General features: G+C 55.6%; 1 protein-coding gene across 2 annotated transcripts in view; it reads right to left on the minus strand.

The window, feature by feature from the left end:
* The window catches only part of LRP1 (LDL receptor related protein 1), a 79886-nt gene that overhangs the window by 37470 nt on the left and 24952 nt on the right, over positions 1 to 17464 (minus strand). For both annotated transcript variants that reach the window (XM_027967567.3, XM_027967566.3), the window contains exons 7-20: positions 17182 to 17344; positions 16866 to 17088; positions 15638 to 15827; positions 15076 to 15219; positions 13672 to 13908; positions 12296 to 12476; positions 10945 to 11167; positions 9596 to 9797; positions 9123 to 9248; positions 6415 to 6555; positions 6192 to 6317; positions 5654 to 5770; positions 4785 to 4865; positions 3019 to 3186 (exon numbers count right to left, since the gene is read on the minus strand). In XM_027967567.3, coding sequence (XP_027823368.2) covers positions 3019 to 3186; positions 4785 to 4865; positions 5654 to 5770; positions 6192 to 6317; positions 6415 to 6555; positions 9123 to 9248; positions 9596 to 9797; positions 10945 to 11167; positions 12296 to 12476; positions 13672 to 13908; positions 15076 to 15219; positions 15638 to 15827; positions 16866 to 17088; positions 17182 to 17344 — 2322 coding nt within the window. The remainder of the gene's footprint in view (positions 1 to 3018; positions 3187 to 4784; positions 4866 to 5653; positions 5771 to 6191; positions 6318 to 6414; positions 6556 to 9122; positions 9249 to 9595; positions 9798 to 10944; positions 11168 to 12295; positions 12477 to 13671; positions 13909 to 15075; positions 15220 to 15637; positions 15828 to 16865; positions 17089 to 17181; positions 17345 to 17464) is intronic.

Here is a 17464-nt window from a genome sequence, read left to right on the forward strand (position 1 = left end):
ACTCGTTCACTTCACAAACACTTACTGAGCACCTACTGTGTGCCAGCCACTGTCCCAGGAGCCAGCATAAATAAGACAGCATCCTCACCCCTGTGGAGCTGAAGTTCTATCAGGGAAGAGAAACAATGAAGACGCAACATGGAAATCCAGAATGGAACTACAGGTGGTGATCAAGGAAAGCTATGCAGACTAAGCCGGGTCAAAGCTAGGGAGCATGGGACGCTACTTGAGATAGAGTCACGAAGGGCCCCTATGCAGGAGATGTTTGAGCAGAGACCTGAATGACGGGAGCTGTGAGATTAACCATGCATCCCAGGAAGGGGAACAGCTAGCGCAAGCCTCTTGAAACAGGACCACGCGGGGCGTACTCGGAAAATGCCCAGGGTGTATTTAAAGCTGCGCAGCTGGGGCAGGTGATGGAGGAGATGAGTGGCAGGAATGCAGGTCAGAGAGGTTGGGGGAACCCTGCCGGCCATGAAGCAGGGCTCAGTATGGATTCGAAGTGTACAGGGAGCCAGGGCAGGCTCGAGGGCAGGGCTGGAGAGTGATCTGATGCATAGGATGTGATCTGGCGGCTGTGCTGTGACTCAGGAGGCCGGGGAAGGAGCGCAAGCAGTAACCGGGAGGCACGGGTGACTGTGCAGAGCCTCGCCTCGCACTCACGCTCCACCATGAACATGGTCCACGTGCTCATCTCCTCCCTGGACTTCAGCACCAGCCTCCCAGCTGATCTTCCTCCCTCAGGGTTTCTCCCCCGAGCCTCTTCCCAACCTAATGTCCTTCCAGGATTGTCCTCTGAAAGCATTTCCTACATCTCATTTCCTTCCAGGTCTGAGACCCTTCGCAGGTCCCCAGTGCTGGACCTGCGGCTGTAGTCTGTGCCCTCTGGGTGCTGCCTCGATGCCTGCTGTCCCCTCCAGTCTGGGGGCCCTGACCCACAGCCCGATGACCCCTGCAGGAGCGCTCACTTTCACCTTCTAAGTTGTACTGCTGGCTTCTCCAGGCTGTTCCCACCATCCCTGTCTGAAGACCCTCCCTCTTGTCCATAGCCTAAGCCCTCACTGGGGCCCAGTTCAAACCCCACCTCCTCTGAAATGGTCCCCGACATTCCAGCTCACAGCCACAGTTAATAATTGTGACACAACACCCCTGCTCCTATGGGCCAGGCCCCCACATATCTCCTCTCACTTCACAGAGGAGGACACAAAAGAAGACGCCAAGTCTCGGGGGAAGCAACCTGTCCAAGTCTGCCCAGCTGGTGAGGGGCAAAGAGCTTCCCACCTTGCCACACCTCAGGCCTCCAGGGGTTCTCAGAGTCCCAAGGCACTGTGACCTGTCCCACTCACTGGCCCTTCTCAGACACCCCTTGAGACACAGTCACTGTTTCTGGGCCTTGGGTGACCCTCCCCATCCTCCCTCTCAGTGCTGGACCCACAGCGCACACTCGGTGCTCAGTACTGTTCCCACTGTGTGCACCTTAACTCTACCAGGCGGAGGCTGCAGGGTGCTAGTGCAGGGGCCAGATGAAGCCTGGAGAGAGACTCTGGTCTGCCATATTTTCAAAACTTTTCAAACAAATTGCCAGTTGTTACGGCTTGACTTGTGTTCCCTAAAAAGATACTGAAATCTTAACTCATAGCACCTGTGACTAGGACCTTATTTGGAAATAGGTCTTTCTTTGCAGATGATCAACTTAAGATGAGGCCATTAGGATAGGCCCTGATCCACTGTGACTGCCTACTTATATAAAGAGGGAATCTGACACAGAGACCAACACGCACTCATCGGGTTTGCCATGTCAAGATGAAGGCAGGGACTGGGGTGACGCTTGTACGAGCCAAGGAACACCAAAGATTGCCAGCAAACACCAGAAGCTAGGAGAGAGGCCTGGAATAGAGTCTCTCTCCTGACCCTCGGAAACGGACTCTGCTGACATTTTGGTCTTGGACTTCCAGCCTCCAGACTGTGAGACATTCGATTTCTGTTGTTTAAGTCACTTAGTTTGTGGTGCTTGGTTATAGCAACCTTAGGAAACTAATATACCAGTGTGTTAAAATGGGTAATTTCAGGTTCCCCTGGTGGCACAGTGGATAAGAATCCGCCTGCCAATTCAGAGGACATCGGTTTGAACCCTGGTCTAGGAAGATCTCACGGGCCGCGGGGCAGCTAAACCTGTGTGCCACAACTCCTGAGCCTGGGCTCCACAAGAGAAGCCACTGCAACGAGCAGCCTGTGCACCACAGCTGGAGAGTAGCCCCCGCTCGCTGCAACTAGAGAAAGTCTGAGCACAGCAACGAAGACCCAGTGCAGCCATAAATATATATATATATTTTAAAATGGGTAGATTTCATGCAAAATCTGCCCTCCTGAAGCCAGGGCAATCTGGGGGCTGCATTATTCCATGGCAACAATGGGCCAGGGCTGAAAAATCAGCTTCCCTTGAGAAGGTCTGTGCCTTTCATTAACCCCAGTCCCCATGGGCCCCTGGTCCTTCCATTAACCCCAGACCCCATAGGTCCTGGAGGCCTGGGCACTGGGGTCCCCCACAGAGCTGACTCCTCTCTCCTTTGGTGCCCACTGTGCTCATCCTCCCCTAGCCCTGTGGGCATCCCTTTCTCACGCTACCAGTGACCGACCACAGGCTGTGTGCTTTCTGTGCATGATCTCACGGAACCCCCACGTCAACGCGATAATGCCCTGCGCTATTATTATCCCCACTTTGCAGATGAAACTCACAGGGGCCCACAGAGATTAAGTAACTTGCTCAAGGCCACCCAGATAGTAAGTTGCAGAGCTGGAGCTCAAACCCAAGGCCACCTGACTGCAAAGCCTGAGATCTTAACAGTGTGTGACATTGATTTGTCCACAGCTTTCCTCTCCCACACGACTGGAAACTCCTGAAGGATAAGAGCTGCTTCAGGGTTATCTCTGGTTCCCAGATGGTGGTGGCAGGCGGTGGGGAGGATGGATGGAGGGTGAATGGTCTGGCCCCCACCCCGCTGGTCCCCAGGTGCCCACCCTGGTTGGTGCAGTTGGCGTGTGTCTCGTCGCTGTAGTCCCCGCAGTCGTTGTCCCCGTCGCAGGTCCAGTGCTCAGGGATGCAGCGCCCGCTGTTGCACTTGAACTGGGTGCTAGAGCAGGAGTGGCTGCAGCCCGCCTCATCGCTGTTGTCCCCACAGTCATTGTCTGGGGGGGGGCGGCAAGAAGGGAAGAGGCGAGCAGGGGGTCAGCGCATGACTTTCTCTGTGACCCCAGCGTGGGGTCCCCGCTCCCTCCTCCCCATTCCCAACCTCGACCCACCCCAACCTCCCCACCAAGAAAATAAAAAACAGAAAAGACACAGAAACTGCATAGACTGCAGCATGCACCATGGCCCACGCGGTGGGGGACAGGGAGAGGTGGGTGAGCTCCCGAGGGCCCTTCCCTCAGTCTGCAAGACTGGGGGTGGGGACAGAACGCATTCCTTTCCCCTTTTGGCAGTGGGTGGGAACAGGGGTCTGCTTGCCTAGGGGAAAGGAGAGGGATTTCTCTGGTTAGGGAGGGACAGAGGTGGTGGAGTATAGGTGAAGGCTCTGCTGGGGGGACAGGGTTAGCGAGGACTCGCCCAGAGCCCGAGTGTGGGCATCACCGGCCGGAAGTCTGGGTGAGGGGCACTGCCTGCAGCTGGGAAGGCCAGGGGTCACCCCCTGAAGGCATGAGGGGTGACTGAACCAGTGTCCTGCCGTCTAGGCCTGGTGGGCAGGGCCACCAGACTTCTCTCCACATATTCAGGACGCTGGAGAAGGTGTTTGGCTGTCCCCTTGGGCTGTGCTCCTGCCTCTTTCCCAGCTGCCTTTGCGTCTCGGATGCTCCCCTCCCGCCATGGCTTGGTCTTCCTGTCCCCACCTCTCTGTCATCTCCTCTCCTGGGAGAGCTCCTTCTGCCCTCTCTGCTTTCCCCTCCACTGTTTTCCTTCTCCCTCTGTGGTCTCCTCTCTCACTTCTCTTTGATTTTCCTCCACATCCTAGGAGCTCTGGGGAAGGGAGCTGCATGAGGGTCCTGGGGGGTGGCCCAAGGCCAGCTGGGGCTCTAGGGTGATGGTGCATGTGCTTCTATGCACTGACCGGCAGGCTCAGGACAGGTCTTTTCATCAGAGCCGTCCCCACAATCCTTCTCTGAAACACAGAAACCGCCAGGGCGACCATTGGCACACGAGACAAGGCAAAGACGAGGGGCAACGTGGCGCTGACCCAGTACATCCTCACACACGTTAGCTAGGGCTCGAGCCCCTGCTGCGACACATCGCCACACCACACGAGACAGGACCAGATCCCAGAGACAGCACACACACAACAGTCCACCGGCCCCCGGCTGACATCACCTGGTCCAGGGCTGACCGCCAGGTGGGCTCCCGAGTCTGGAGCCGGAGCCTGGAGGGGGCACCGAGGACCCCAGAAGATGGTTTGTAGGGAGAAGGGAGCTGGGCATGGGCCCTCCTTGCTCTGCCCCTCTGGCCCTTCCTGCTCATCTCTCCCTGGCCCCTGAGCCTCGGCCAGGGGATGGGCAGCTCTGCCCAGAGAGGAACAGCGCTGACAGGCAGTGGGCGGCGTCTCCCCTTGGTCATCCTGGCTCCCCTACAATGTTTCTAGCTCATCCTTATCTCTTCCAGACAACCCGGTGGGGCATCAGAGACTTGGAGAGAGGCCCTGGCTTGATTCTAAAACCCCTCACCTCCCACCCAGGACCTGGCTATGGGTTCTAGCTTTCCCAGGAATCAGGGCAGGTGAAGGGAAACAAGCCCTTACCATTATCACATCTCCAGTTGATATTGATGCATCTGCCATTGTTGCAGGTAAACTGAGTCAGGGGGAAGCAGGTAGGATAGGCTGTCAGAGAGAAAGACTAGCTGAGTAGGGTTCTTAAGCTTATACAGCATCACGACACCAGCAGGTAGGTGCAGGGTCCCCACCATAACCCACAGTCCCCTGCTCAGCTAGGTGGGGGAGGGAAGGCTAAGTAGAGGGGCCTCGGCCTGAAACTGCCCATTCACCCCTACCCCCACTAAGCATCCTTTTTTCTTCTTTTAACTTTTTATTTTATATTGGAATATAGCCAGTTAAAAATGTGATAGTTTCAGGTGGACAGCAAAGGGACTCAGCCAGACATACACATGTATCCATTTCTAAGCATCCTTCCTTCAAGCAACTAGTTTCCAAACACAAGCTGTGTGCTGAGTGCTTTCCATGCACGATCTCACTGATCCCCCACATCAATGCTGGGATGCGGGTGCCATTATTGGCCCCATTTTGCTGAGGCTTCCCTAGTAGCTCAGATGGTAAATAATCCACCTGCAATACAGGAGACCTGGGTTGGATCCCTGGGTCAGGAAGATCCCCTGGAGAAGGGAATGGCAACCCACTCCAGTATTCTTGCCTGGAAAGTCCTATGGACAGAGGAGCCTGGTGGGCTACAGTCCATGTGGTCGCAAGAGTCGGACACGACTGAATGACTCTCACTTGCAGATGAAACTCACAGGGGTCTATGGAGATTAAGTGACTTGCTCAACGCCACCCAGGTACTAAGCTGCAGGGTCTCTCCAGCACCCCCGCCCCAGGGCCCGTTCTGGTGGACCTTCCCTCCCCATGCCAGCCTGGCTGTCCTCCGTCTCACTCACCACAAGAGGCTGACTCATCGGAGCGGTCCCCACAGTCATCGTCCAGGTCGCATGTCCAGGAGATGGGGATGCAGCGGCCACTGGCACAGGAGAACTGGTTGGGTGGGCAGGTGCGAGCTGGGGACAGGCGTGGGTGTGAGTGCTCATAGTCCAGTCCTTGCTTTATATTTCATTTTCTTTCCTATTATTCTCTGGCTCTCTGGAAGTCTTCCCAAGGATCTCAAAGCCATTTCTCTTAGAGACGTCATTCAAAATCACCCGTGTGATCTCACAGTGGACACTTGATCCCATCACTTGAGGGGTCACTGGTGTCCTTCAAGAAGACTCACCTGCCTTGCTTCTCATCCCCAACCTGGAGTTGTGCTCTGTCTCCTTGCAAGTGGGGCCTCCCAGCCAACCCTGTCCTCCCTCCCCTCTGCCCTGGGTGCCCCCTGCTCCTTTCTCTTCCTAAGGCCCCTCTGTCTCCCCAAGCCTGGCTCCCCTGTCTGCCCTGCCCCGGTGACAGAGCCGGGCCACTCTGGTCTCCCCCCTCCCACACCTGAGCAAGTAGCATTGGATTCGTCTTCACTGTTCCCGCAGTCGTTGTCCCCGTCACAGAGCCAGCGGTTGGGGATGCAACGGTTGTTCTCACACTTGAACCGGTCCGAGGGGCAGGTGTGCTGATCTGGGGAGGGATGGGTCAGGGGTCAGCCAGAGGGAGGGGACTCAGCTCTCCAGCTGCAGCCCGAGGGTCGCTGTCCCACTGCGCGGCAGGCACTCACGGCAGAGGGCAGGGGCCTCGTCGCTGTTGTCCAGGCAGTCATTGTCTCCGTCGCACTTCCAGCGCTCCTGGATGCAGCGGCTGTTGGAGCAGGCGAACTCGCCAGGCTGGCACTGGGGTGGGGGCACGTAGGATGGGTTCGCTGCGGGCACCACCGGACATGAGGGGGAAAGTCAGGCCCAGGCCACGGACATGTGCTGAGCCCCTGTCCTCTGCTTGTTTCATGATTTTAAAATGATATACACAGTAATTTTTCCCAGGGCATAGTTTTTCAGGAACATATGATCTGGATGGAAGCTGCAACTCTTTGTCAAACCACAGGGTGACGCCTGCTCAGCTGCTTCCAGCTCTGCAATGTGGTCGAAGAATAAAGCAGCTTCCAAGAGAATCTAGAACTCCCTTCTGATCCCAGTGAACAGATCACCTTTGCCCCTCCCTGCCATCTCCATGAACTTGGAAGTCATCTCAGGGACCCCCAGGCCCTGACTTGGTCCCTGGACTTTTCCTTCAAAAATGTGTCAATTCTACAGGCAGGAGTGAAAACAGAACCCTGCCAACTCCTGTCCCCAACACTCACACCGCCATCTGCCTTCAGCTGCCAGCAGTAAAGTCACTGTGTCCTGTCTGTGTTTTCACAGGGTGGGCTCTGGAAGCCCAGGAACGCCCATGGCAGTCCCTGGCTCTGGATCCCACAGCTCTGCTCACGCCTTTCTGACTCATCTCTTACCCTCTCTAATCCTGTGGGTTCCATGGACCACTGGGTCTGGAGGCTGCAGGTGTCCCCCTTGGTCCTCACCTCTGCTTCCAGACCATTCTCCCTCTCTCCTCTCTCAAAAATCAGTGTTGACTTTCATGTTATAAAACTATATAAACTCCTACCACTACGGGCCCCAGCATCCTTAGAGTTTTTAGCTCCTGGCTCATAGTCACTTTCTCCAGTCGTTCCCTTTAATTCTTGGTGATTTTAATGTCCATGTGGATACTCTTTCATTGCAGTGGCCTCTCAGCTCTGAAGCTCCTTTCCACCAATGCTTTTGCCCTGCACCTGGCCTCAGTCACTCACTCTTAGCTGTACACTATCTATGGCCCACTGACCCATTTTCCTTTCTTAGGATTGTATCCTAAGGAAACTGTCCTGAATCTGGGAAGGCATGAAGGTATAAGAAATAGCAGAGCTATAAGAAATAGAGCAGGTGATTAATAACCAGACTCTGGGCCAGACTTCCTGGGTTCAAACAAACCCCCGCTCTCACTTTGGGCCTCAATTTCTCCATTTATAAATTGGGATAATAAAAATACCTTCCCGGGGCTTCCCTGGTGGTCCACTGGTTAAGAATCTGCCTTGCAACGCAGGGGATGCGGGTTCGATCCCTGGTCAGGGAATTAGGATTCCACGTGCCATTGAGTAACTAAGCCCGTGCACCTGAAGCCCACAGCAACAAGTAGAGAAAGCCCGAGTGCTACAGCGACTGAAGCCCACAAGCTCTGGAGTCCACTCATCGCCACTGCTGAGCCCTCGTGCCACTACTAGAGTCTGCACTGCAACAAAAAATCTCTCAAGACGCAACTAAAACTCCACATCTGCGACTAAAACCCAACGCAGCCAAATAAAGGAACATTAAAAAAAAATCTTCTTTACAAGAATATTTTAAGGAGTAAGTCAGTTACTGCATGGGGAGTGCTTAGAACCATGCCTAGTACATAGTTTGTGTTCAGTAAATGCTGGCAGTGATTCTAATAAAAAACTGGAAGCAACCTAAACATCCAACAGTAGAGAAAGGGCTGAGTAAATTATGGGATGTTTACTAAATGAAACACATTTTGGCCATCAGAAATTCTGCTGATGTACGCATGACACCCTGTCAAGTGACAAGCTCAGGAAACAACAGCAGGTGCAGCGTGGTTCCGTTTAAGTGAAGCAAATGAAGAGAGATCCGGAGAGTGCTCCCTGGATGGTAACAGCGCAAACTATGGGTGGTGGAATTTGGGGTGATTTGTACTTCTTTGTATTTTTCTATAGCGCTTGCTTGTTTTTACAATGAACATGACCCACTTTTATCTAAAACTGGGGCTATTTAAAACAATGCAATAATAACACAGAAAATTTGTGGCATATATGAGCCAAAAAAAGCAAAAAACATTTATATACACTACGATTTCCAGCCATGTAAAAACCCACCTAGGGGAAAAGGATGGTGTTCACTTACCACCAGGCTAACAGCACAGTGGTCGTTTGCTAGTGAGACTGGGCTTTTCCCCCCCTCTCTAATTTCCAATATTTTGAACTATTATATTACTTGAACCATGGAGAAATAAACGTAAAAGTTAAGAATGCTTTTCCCTTTCCAGAGCTGTCCTGCTCGCCTCTCAAGTTCCCCTTAATCTTCACGCCCTCCCCAAACCCCTAGACCCTGGTCACCATAAAACCCTCCAGCACCTGGAGCCTTCACTCAGTCCATCCTTCAACTTTTTTTTTCGGTTGCACCATGCGGCGTATGGGCTCTTAGTTCCCCAACCAGGAATGGCACCCAGGCCTCCTGTACTGGAATCACAGTCTTAACCTCTGGACCGCCAGCAAAGTCCATCCCTCAGCTTCTACTGCATCCCTCAGGGCCCTCTGCCTCCTTCGTCTCTGATCCCCATCCGGACACTGTGGCCTTCTGCTGGAGTCTGCTCCCCCACCTCCCACCCCAGCTGGGCCCCTCGTACCCAAACAAGTGACACCGTCTGCGTCCAACACCTGGTCCTCAGCACAGGCACACTGACGGCTCCCAGGGGTGGCCAGGCACAGGCTGCTGCAGCCGCCGTTGTTCACCCGGCATTTGTTGGTGCCCACTGTGAAGGAGGGGCCGTGGGCGCAAGGAGGGAGGAGCAGGAGGACAGGAGACGGGTTGTGGCAGAGTCAGGAAAGGCCAGAGAAGGGAGACGAAAGGCCAGGGGAGGCGGTGCATTAAAAAGAGAAGACAGAAAGAGGGAATGTGGCGGGGTTGAAGATGAGGAGATGGAGGCATGGGGCAGGAGGGGCGATGGGGAACATGGAAGGTCAAATTGGGGTGGGGGCCTCTCTTCTCAAGAGCCTCAAAAGTCAGAGCCTAGGCTCCCTGGGAGTGCCTTCACCCCACCCACAGGCGCCTCGCCCACCGTCCAGGTCCCACCATGTCCCAGTCCTGGTCCAGGGGTACCTTGCTGCTGCTGGGCATCATACATGCGGATCTCAAAGATGGGGGGCCGCTCGCTGCGCAGAAGGGTCACAATGGGGGCCGCCCCTCCTGTGCCCCGCTCCAGGCGGTAGACACTGCCGCTCCGGTACTCAGTCCAGAAGAGGTAGTTGCCATGGTGACAGAGGCCAAAGGCGTGGTTCAGCTCAGGACCCTCATACACAATCTAGGAACGGAGAGGGGCTTACCCAGCAGCTGAGAGAGTAGGGGTGCCTCAGGGAGGCTTAGGGGTTCACTGCTTTGTACACTCTTACGTCCACAGCCTGGGTGTGGGCTTCTCTCCCCCATCAGCCCAGAAGCCCCGAGGATGGGAGCTTTGCACACAGCTAAGTGCCAAACCCTGAACCCAGCGGACACTGCGAGGGCTGGCCCACACTCCTCTCCTTTGTTGATTCATATTCATTGATACCCCTCCAACATACGCGCACGTGCGCACGCACACGCAAACACAGAGCAGTGGGCTGACAGCCAGACTCCATCCATTCGTTTCTTCACCCGCCACACGTTTGCCAGAATCTGTTAAGGTAGCACTCAGAAACAGAGAAGATGTGGTCCCTGCACTGGAGCCGCCACTGTCTCAGGAAAGGCACTCAGGGGCATCAGGGTGGCAGAGGGTCTGGAGACAGCATCCCAGTGGAGGTGGCCCCTGAGAGGTGTGCCAGGTGAGGAGGGGCTGGGCAGAGGCTAGAAGGTCTGCACAAGCAATAGCACAGAGGGCAGAGCCTTGCCGTATACCGGGCTCATGAGTTGTCCAATGATGCTGTCCCAGTGCTGGGAGGTGGGAAGTAGGGAGAAAGACGACCACAGAGATGGTCAGGACCACACTGCAGTTGGCCTTAAATACCGTGAGAGCTTGGGCCACACGCCTAGATGTGCACGGAACTCACGAATGAAGCACGCACCACCCGAATGAACGAGCATACGAATATACCATCTCTAGGTGTCTTGCACCTGTACACAGGCACGCAGTCTAGGCACACACCAGCATGTGCTGTGTGTACGTGCACAAGCAGGCTGAGGTGCACAAGCAGGCTGAGGTGCACACGATGTGTATGCTCAGGCGGTCAGGCCCGCAGGCCATGTGAACAGTCACAGAGATACTCTGAAGAAGCAATCCTTAAACAACCCAAGACACAGGCACACAAGCACACCGAGGGACATACCCACAAGCTCACAGGCAAACACACATGCAGCCCTCAGGCCTGGACTCACACGGATGCCCACACATTCAGACACCCAGCCTCGGTCACACACACACGCGCGGTCCAGAAATGCACACATGAACACCTACACACAGCTGCATGCCTGCCCACCTTTCGGTCGGTGCCATTGAGCAGGATGGTTTCGATGCGGTCATAGAAGGCATCCACCCAGTACAGGCGCCCAGCTGGGATGTCCAGGCTCAGCCCATTGGGCCAAAGTACTGTCTTGGAGGTGACGAAGATGTCTCGGTGTGAGCCGTCCATCCAGGCCCTCTCTAGCCGCCCTCGCCGACTGTCCTTGGGGTCCTCCTCCCAGTCAGTCCAGTACATCCACCTGTGGGCAGTTACTGGTCAGCATCACATGGGCCACCCCTGCCATCAGCATCCTCCCCTGTGATCCTAAGCCAGGCAGGCCCTCCCAGAGCTCCTCACAGGGTCCTCCTGCCCTGCTCATCCCTGCTGCTGCTACTGCTGCTAAGTCGCTTCAGTCGTGTCCGACTCTGTGAGACCCCATAGACGGCAGCCCACCAGGCTCCCCCGTCCCTGGGATTCTCCAGGCAAGAACACTGGAGTGGGTTGCCATTTCCTTCTCCAATGTGTAAAAGTGAAAAGTGAAAGGGAAGTCGCTCAGTCATGTCCGACTCTGTGCGACCCCATAGATGGAAGCCCACCAGGCTCTTCCATCCATGGGAGTTTCCAGGCAAGAGTACTGGAGCGGGGTGCCATGGCCTTCTCCAGCTCATCCCTGGCCCACACGTTTCATTCATTCACTCCTCCATTCAACAAGTAGGTGCTGAGTGCCTACTGAGTTGGGCACAGCTCTGGCACTGGAGGTGAGACCAAGGCTGCCAAGGCCCCTCTCTCGTGGAGCCCATGTCCCACCCAGGACACAGACAAGAAACAAGTCAGCCAGGAGGGCCACACACACTGGAAAGCGATAGAGGTCAGGAGGGACTCCAGGAAGGGGGACAGCATGGAGACCAAGAGTGCAGCTGGTGAGGAAGGCCTCTCCCAGGAAGTAGCATTTGAGCTGACGTGAACACTGAGAAGCAGCCCCATGTGTAAATACTTGGGAGTCCCAGGCTAAGGAACTCCAAGAGCAAAAAGCCCTGAGGGAGGAAGGGCTGGATGCTGGCTTGAGGAACAGACAGCAGGCAGTGGGAACAGAACTTCCAGATGCAGGAAGTGAGGTGCAGAGGTCAAACAAGCTGCAGGCAGACCTTGCAGGACCTCAGGGCTGATGAGGGCACAGGGAGCCAGGGGAGGGCGCTGCTGGGAGTGACAGGACCAGATTGTTTCTGTCTCACTCCCACTGCCCTGTAGATAAGGACACCTTTCCCTCCTTCGGTCAAATTTTTGCTGCCCTCCCCCATCCACTCTCCGTCTTACCCCCTAGTCCTGAGGCCCATGGGACTCAGGCTCTGAGTCCCTTTCCTCGCCCCAAGGCCCTGGGAGGACTCACCCATTGAGTGGATCCACCACAATGGCCCTGGGGTGTGTCATTTTGCCCTCGATTAAGGTCTTGCGGGTCTGAGCAGCTTTCTCCAGCCTGGCCACACTGATGGTCTTCTTGGGTCCATCATCCGTCCAATACAAATTGTCCCCCATCCAGTCCACAGCCACGCCTTCCACATTGTGGATGCCTGCAATGGGGCGGGTGGGTGGGCAGAGGGGGAGTGTCAGAGGAGGCTCAAAACTGCCTCTGGTCCTTAGGATACCTACACTTTGGAGCCCTTGGCTACTGGGAGTGCAGGGAGCTTCCTGGCCGGAGATGGTGGTGAGGCTGGGCTGGTCTAGGAAGGTGGAGGAAGGGGATGGGAGGTCATTTGTGCTGTGACATCTATGTTGAGGCAGTCTCTCAAAACTGGACATGGCAGCGAGGAAACCTCCATGGTGTACACGGGCTCACTTGGGAAGGTATGTCAGGGCCTGAGGTGGGTGGAGAACTGGGACAATAGACACGTGACTCTGGGTACAAGTGCAACACTACATGCCAGGCCTAAAAACCCTGAGCTAACAAAACAAGTCAGTTAGGGAGTGACTTCTCACTTAGCTCCATGGTCCATCTCCAGCTTAAATAGCAGTTCCCTGGGAGAGGGAACCCCAATCTTTTCCTGATGAGGAGTTACTTTTGGTTTCCCCAGAGTCTTATGGTTGCTGACTGCTGAGGTTCTCTGAGTCGAGGTGGGGCGTGGGGAGCAGGACCAGGGGTGGTAACCAGCGTCAGTCAGACGGATTGGTCAGGAGGGCAGGTTTGGGAGTTCAGAACACCTGGCAGGCATGGTGCAGCACTCAGGGGCTCAGAGCCTCCACGCAGGTGGGTATTCAGAAGACAATGCACTGCTGACCTGCTGGGGCAGCTCAGAGGGAAAACTGGATTCCATTCACAAAACACGATTTTCTCAGGGCATGTAAGCCTGCAGCTCTCGGCGGCCGTGAAGTCCGGCTACACAGACTCTGTGTGTGCACATGTGTGCCTGCTCCAGTTCAGAGCCTCAGGCCTCTCCCTGGCTGTGCGCTGCGTGCAGCTCCAGGGCTCAGAGCCAACGGGAGAAAGACCCTGAGTTTTCCCAAGGGCTGGCAAGGATGCTGCCTTACCCATCCATCCTCCTGCCTCTTTTCGGCTCAGCCAAGAAGGGGGTCACCCAGGGGTCAATCTGTCTATCCCCTCATCTCCATGCCAACCAGACTAGCCAGCCAGTCACCAGGGGACTCTCCACACTAGGAGGTTGGGCATGGGGAGACAGATGCCCAGGCCCTACATGGCTTCCTGCTTCCTCAGGTGCATGCCACCTCCTGGGAGTCCCGACCGTCCACCTCCCACTCTGGGGCCCTTACCGTCCTTCAGGATGGTCTCCCGCTCGGTGCCATCGATCTTCTGGCGGCCAATGAGGTAGCTGGTGGTGTCGGCAAAGTAGATGAAGCCGGTCTCAGCGTGGAAGTCCAGGGCCCGGGGATTCATGAGGTTCTCGATGGGGATCATATGCTCGTCGGGAACCTTGGCCCCCATGTCCATGCCCCGGATGATGCCAGGCCGGCCCTTGCCATACACAAGGAACAGCTCGTGTTCTGGCTCTAGGGCAGGCACAAGGAGGGGCACAAAGTCAGACAGACAGACAGACAGACAGAAACACACACACGTGCACACGACCACCGCCCAGCTGATGCTCCGCCTGCAGTGAGTGGGTGGGGGCAGCACGGGGATCTGAATCACATGGACAGACACAAAGCCTGTAAGGCCCAGGGAACAATGCCCTGGGGGGTGGTTTCCTGTGGACTCCAGGGGTGGGAAATGGAGCAAAAGTAGCAAGTAGCGTGTTTTCAGTAAGTGCCCACTGTTGAGTAGTGAAATTAGTGACCCAAATAGGTTGGAATCTGATCCCTTTTGACCACTTCCTCTGCTGCCATCCCAGTCTAAGCCACATCACTTCTTGCCTACGCCGCAGAAATAGCCTCCTGCCACTTCCCTGCTGCCCATCCTCCCCCCAGCAGCCAGCACGACTGTTTTCACAAAAGGGAGTCGAATTTATAAAGCCACCCAGAGCTCCTCATCCCAGTTAGAACACAATCCAACCTGGGTCCTCATCTCCCTCATTCGCGTGGCTCCCCCACCCCACCGCCTCCATGCTGCTCCCCAGCACTCCAAGCTTACAGTGGCCTCTGAACCCTGGCACTGCAGATTCCCTCCGCCACAGATGCTCTTCCTCCAGGTACGTGATCACTTCCTCACCTCACAGGGAGTTTGACTCTAATTTCAATTCCACAGGGACGCCTTCCCTGAGGGCCGTCTCAGCGGAGCCTGGGCTGTCATCATGAGCGCCATGCTCCGCTCTGTTTTCTTCCTAACACCTACCAGCACCCGAAGTCATTTTTGTGTTTGCCCACCTCCTCTGCCAGACTATAAGCTCCACGAGGCCAGAGACAACATCTATCTTGTTCATTGCTGAACCCTTGCTACCAGGACAACGCCAGACACAGTGCGTGCTCACTAGATACTTGATGAACAAATGAAGGGCTGAAACGGGCCAGCTGACAGTGTTCTGAGTGGGAGCCTGAGTGGGATAGTGGGAGAAGCCCTGCTCTCAGATGGGAGTTCGAGTCCCGGTCTGTCCCTCACTGGTGACGATACTTTGGTTAAGTCCCTCCATCTTTCTGCATCTTAGAGGGAAGCAGCTGGGCTATGGGAGGCAGACCCCTCCTGCCTCATCCCAGCAGGCACCCAAGCCCTTCCCCAGCACTCACTCTTGCACGACTTCCCGTCACTGCCCAGGCTGAAGCCGGAGCGACAGCGGCAGGTCCGCGCCTTGTGGCTGTTGGCCAGCAGGCAGATGTCAGAGCATCCGCCTGGCTTCCCGTACTGGTCGTTCTCGCAGGCATGGCTCCTCACTGGGGCAGGGTGGAGAGCCGGTCAGGACCCCTCGAAGTCTCCGTGCCAGGCCCTGAGAAGGCTTCCTCAAGTCTGACCACACTCCCTCCTGCTGCTGTCTTTGCGTCTGCTGTCCCCTCCAGGGACTTGGAAGCCGCAGGACTGGGATTCCTCTACCCTCACACCACCCCGCCGTGAGACTCAGGTGGGGACTTTTGTGGTCAGGGGACACTGCTGCTCACAGCCAGGTGCCAGTGAACCGGGAGGGGTGATGGACATCCTGAGCAGAATGAGGGCAAGGGGCTCCCGGGTTGGGATTCGGAGGCTGAGGGGCAGACACAGGGAGGCATTCTGGGGTGGATGGCTCGGAGAAGCAGTCATGATACAAGAGGAGGGCCCACCGGAGGGTCCCGGAAGGGGCTGCAGCGCGCCGCTCACCTCGGGGCTGACGGCGCTGGTGGTAGATGTGGAGGGCACCGCCCTTGTCCACACGGGTGACCACCTGGTAGTCAGTGCTGTTGAACCGGTTCACACGGATCACACTAGTCTTCTGCTGGGCGTTGGCATTGTCCGAGTTGGTGGCGTAGAGATAATTCTCAAACACAGTCAGGCCATACAGGTGCTCGATCTGCGACGGGCAGGCAGGAACCGTCAACACGAGAGGAGAAGAGATTCCTACCTCCACCGTTGGAGAACTGGTCAGCTTTGCATCCAGACTCCGTGACTCGCATTCCTAACTTATCCCCCCATTATCCAACTCCGTGCTTTACTCCTGGACTATCTTCTCTGGACTACCCTTTCTTGAGATTTGCTTGTCAAATCCCACTCATCCTTCACAGGGCATCTCTTTGGAGGGCTTCTGGAATCTTCTAACCAGAGATGATGGTCTCTGCTTCCACACTCCATTTCTGGCTGTAATCTACTGTCTGGTGATCTGTGGATTTACTCTATCGCCTCGGCTCAAACCCCTTGAGGGAGGAACCAGACTCCTCCCTCTCAGAATCAGGCACATATCTGCTGATGGAGTGACTTTGCACTGACCTGGAATTGGATCCTTCCCTCTGTCCACAGAGAACATTCTTAGCCTGCCTTTAGCTCCCAGCTTTCAGGAGGGTTGAGAGGACAGACTGGCCCCAAGCAAGCCTGATAACAGCCCCCATTACCTGCATAATGTATCTAAGGTGACCTTCTATCCTGTTTGTCCAAGACTGACCCCAGGGGACTTCAAGAGTCAACACTGGGACAGTCTGGGGCAAATCAGGATGGATGGTCACCCTAATTACACCAGAACAGAGATGCCATCTTTGGGCTGGAAGGGCTTCTAGACCAGGCTCAAATGCTATTTCCCAGTGGTGTGACCTCAAGCAAATCACTTAATCCCTGTGAACCCTGAGATTCTTCAGCTGCCAAAGGGGAACTGAGTCACCCTGCCAGCTCATTCTCCAGGGGTTGCTGTAGGGACCACATGAGAAAAGGGAAGCAAAAAAGGTGTTCTCTAAAACGACTGTAAAAAAATAAATAAATAAAAAAAATAAAACGACTGTGGCCATCCAAGTGGAAGTCATGACCTGTCCTCTTCCCCCAGTGCTTGTGCCAACCCCTCTCATACTGTCCCCCGTCCCGGGAGGCCTAGAGAAGGGTCCCAAAGCTGAGACTTCCTCCTCACCAGGATGCCCTGGATGATGGTCTGCCGGCCCTTGCCCTCGTAGTCCACCACCTCAATGTAATCCAGGTAGGCATCAGCCCAGTAGACAAGGCGGCTGACGAGGTCCAGCGTAATGCCGTGAGGAAAAACAATCTTGCTGTCCACCAGCTTGGTGCGGTTCTGCCCGTCCATGTCACAGCGCTCCACTTTGGGGATCTGACCATAGTCAGTGAAGAACACCTTCCTGTGGGCAGACAGCATGTTATGCCGGGTCTGAACGCTGGGCACCCTCCCTTCTACCAGGGCCTCTGCCTCTGACCCTGCCTGCCCTGCTCACCCCATGGCAGGGTCCAGTGCGATGCCCTTGGGGTTGTACAGCTCCAGGTCTAGGAGAGTGACACACGTGTCCCCGTTTCGGTTGCAGACAAAGATCCTGTCGTCAATGTCATCCACAAAGTAGAAGTTGCCAGTCAGCCAGTCGATGGCCATCTGTTCGACATCTGGAGAGTGGGAATGAAAGGGCTATGGGGGAGGTCTTCCCCTGACATGCCCATCTCCTCTGGGGCGCCCTCCTTCACCACCCAGACCACGGCTCTCTCTCCTCCCTAAGCTCCTACAGG

Source organism: Ovis aries, chromosome 3 (genome assembly GCF_016772045.2).
Source record: "Ovis aries strain OAR_USU_Benz2616 breed Rambouillet chromosome 3, ARS-UI_Ramb_v3.0, whole genome shotgun sequence".
In the NCBI taxonomy this organism is placed as follows: domain Eukaryota; kingdom Metazoa; phylum Chordata; class Mammalia; order Artiodactyla; family Bovidae; genus Ovis; species Ovis aries.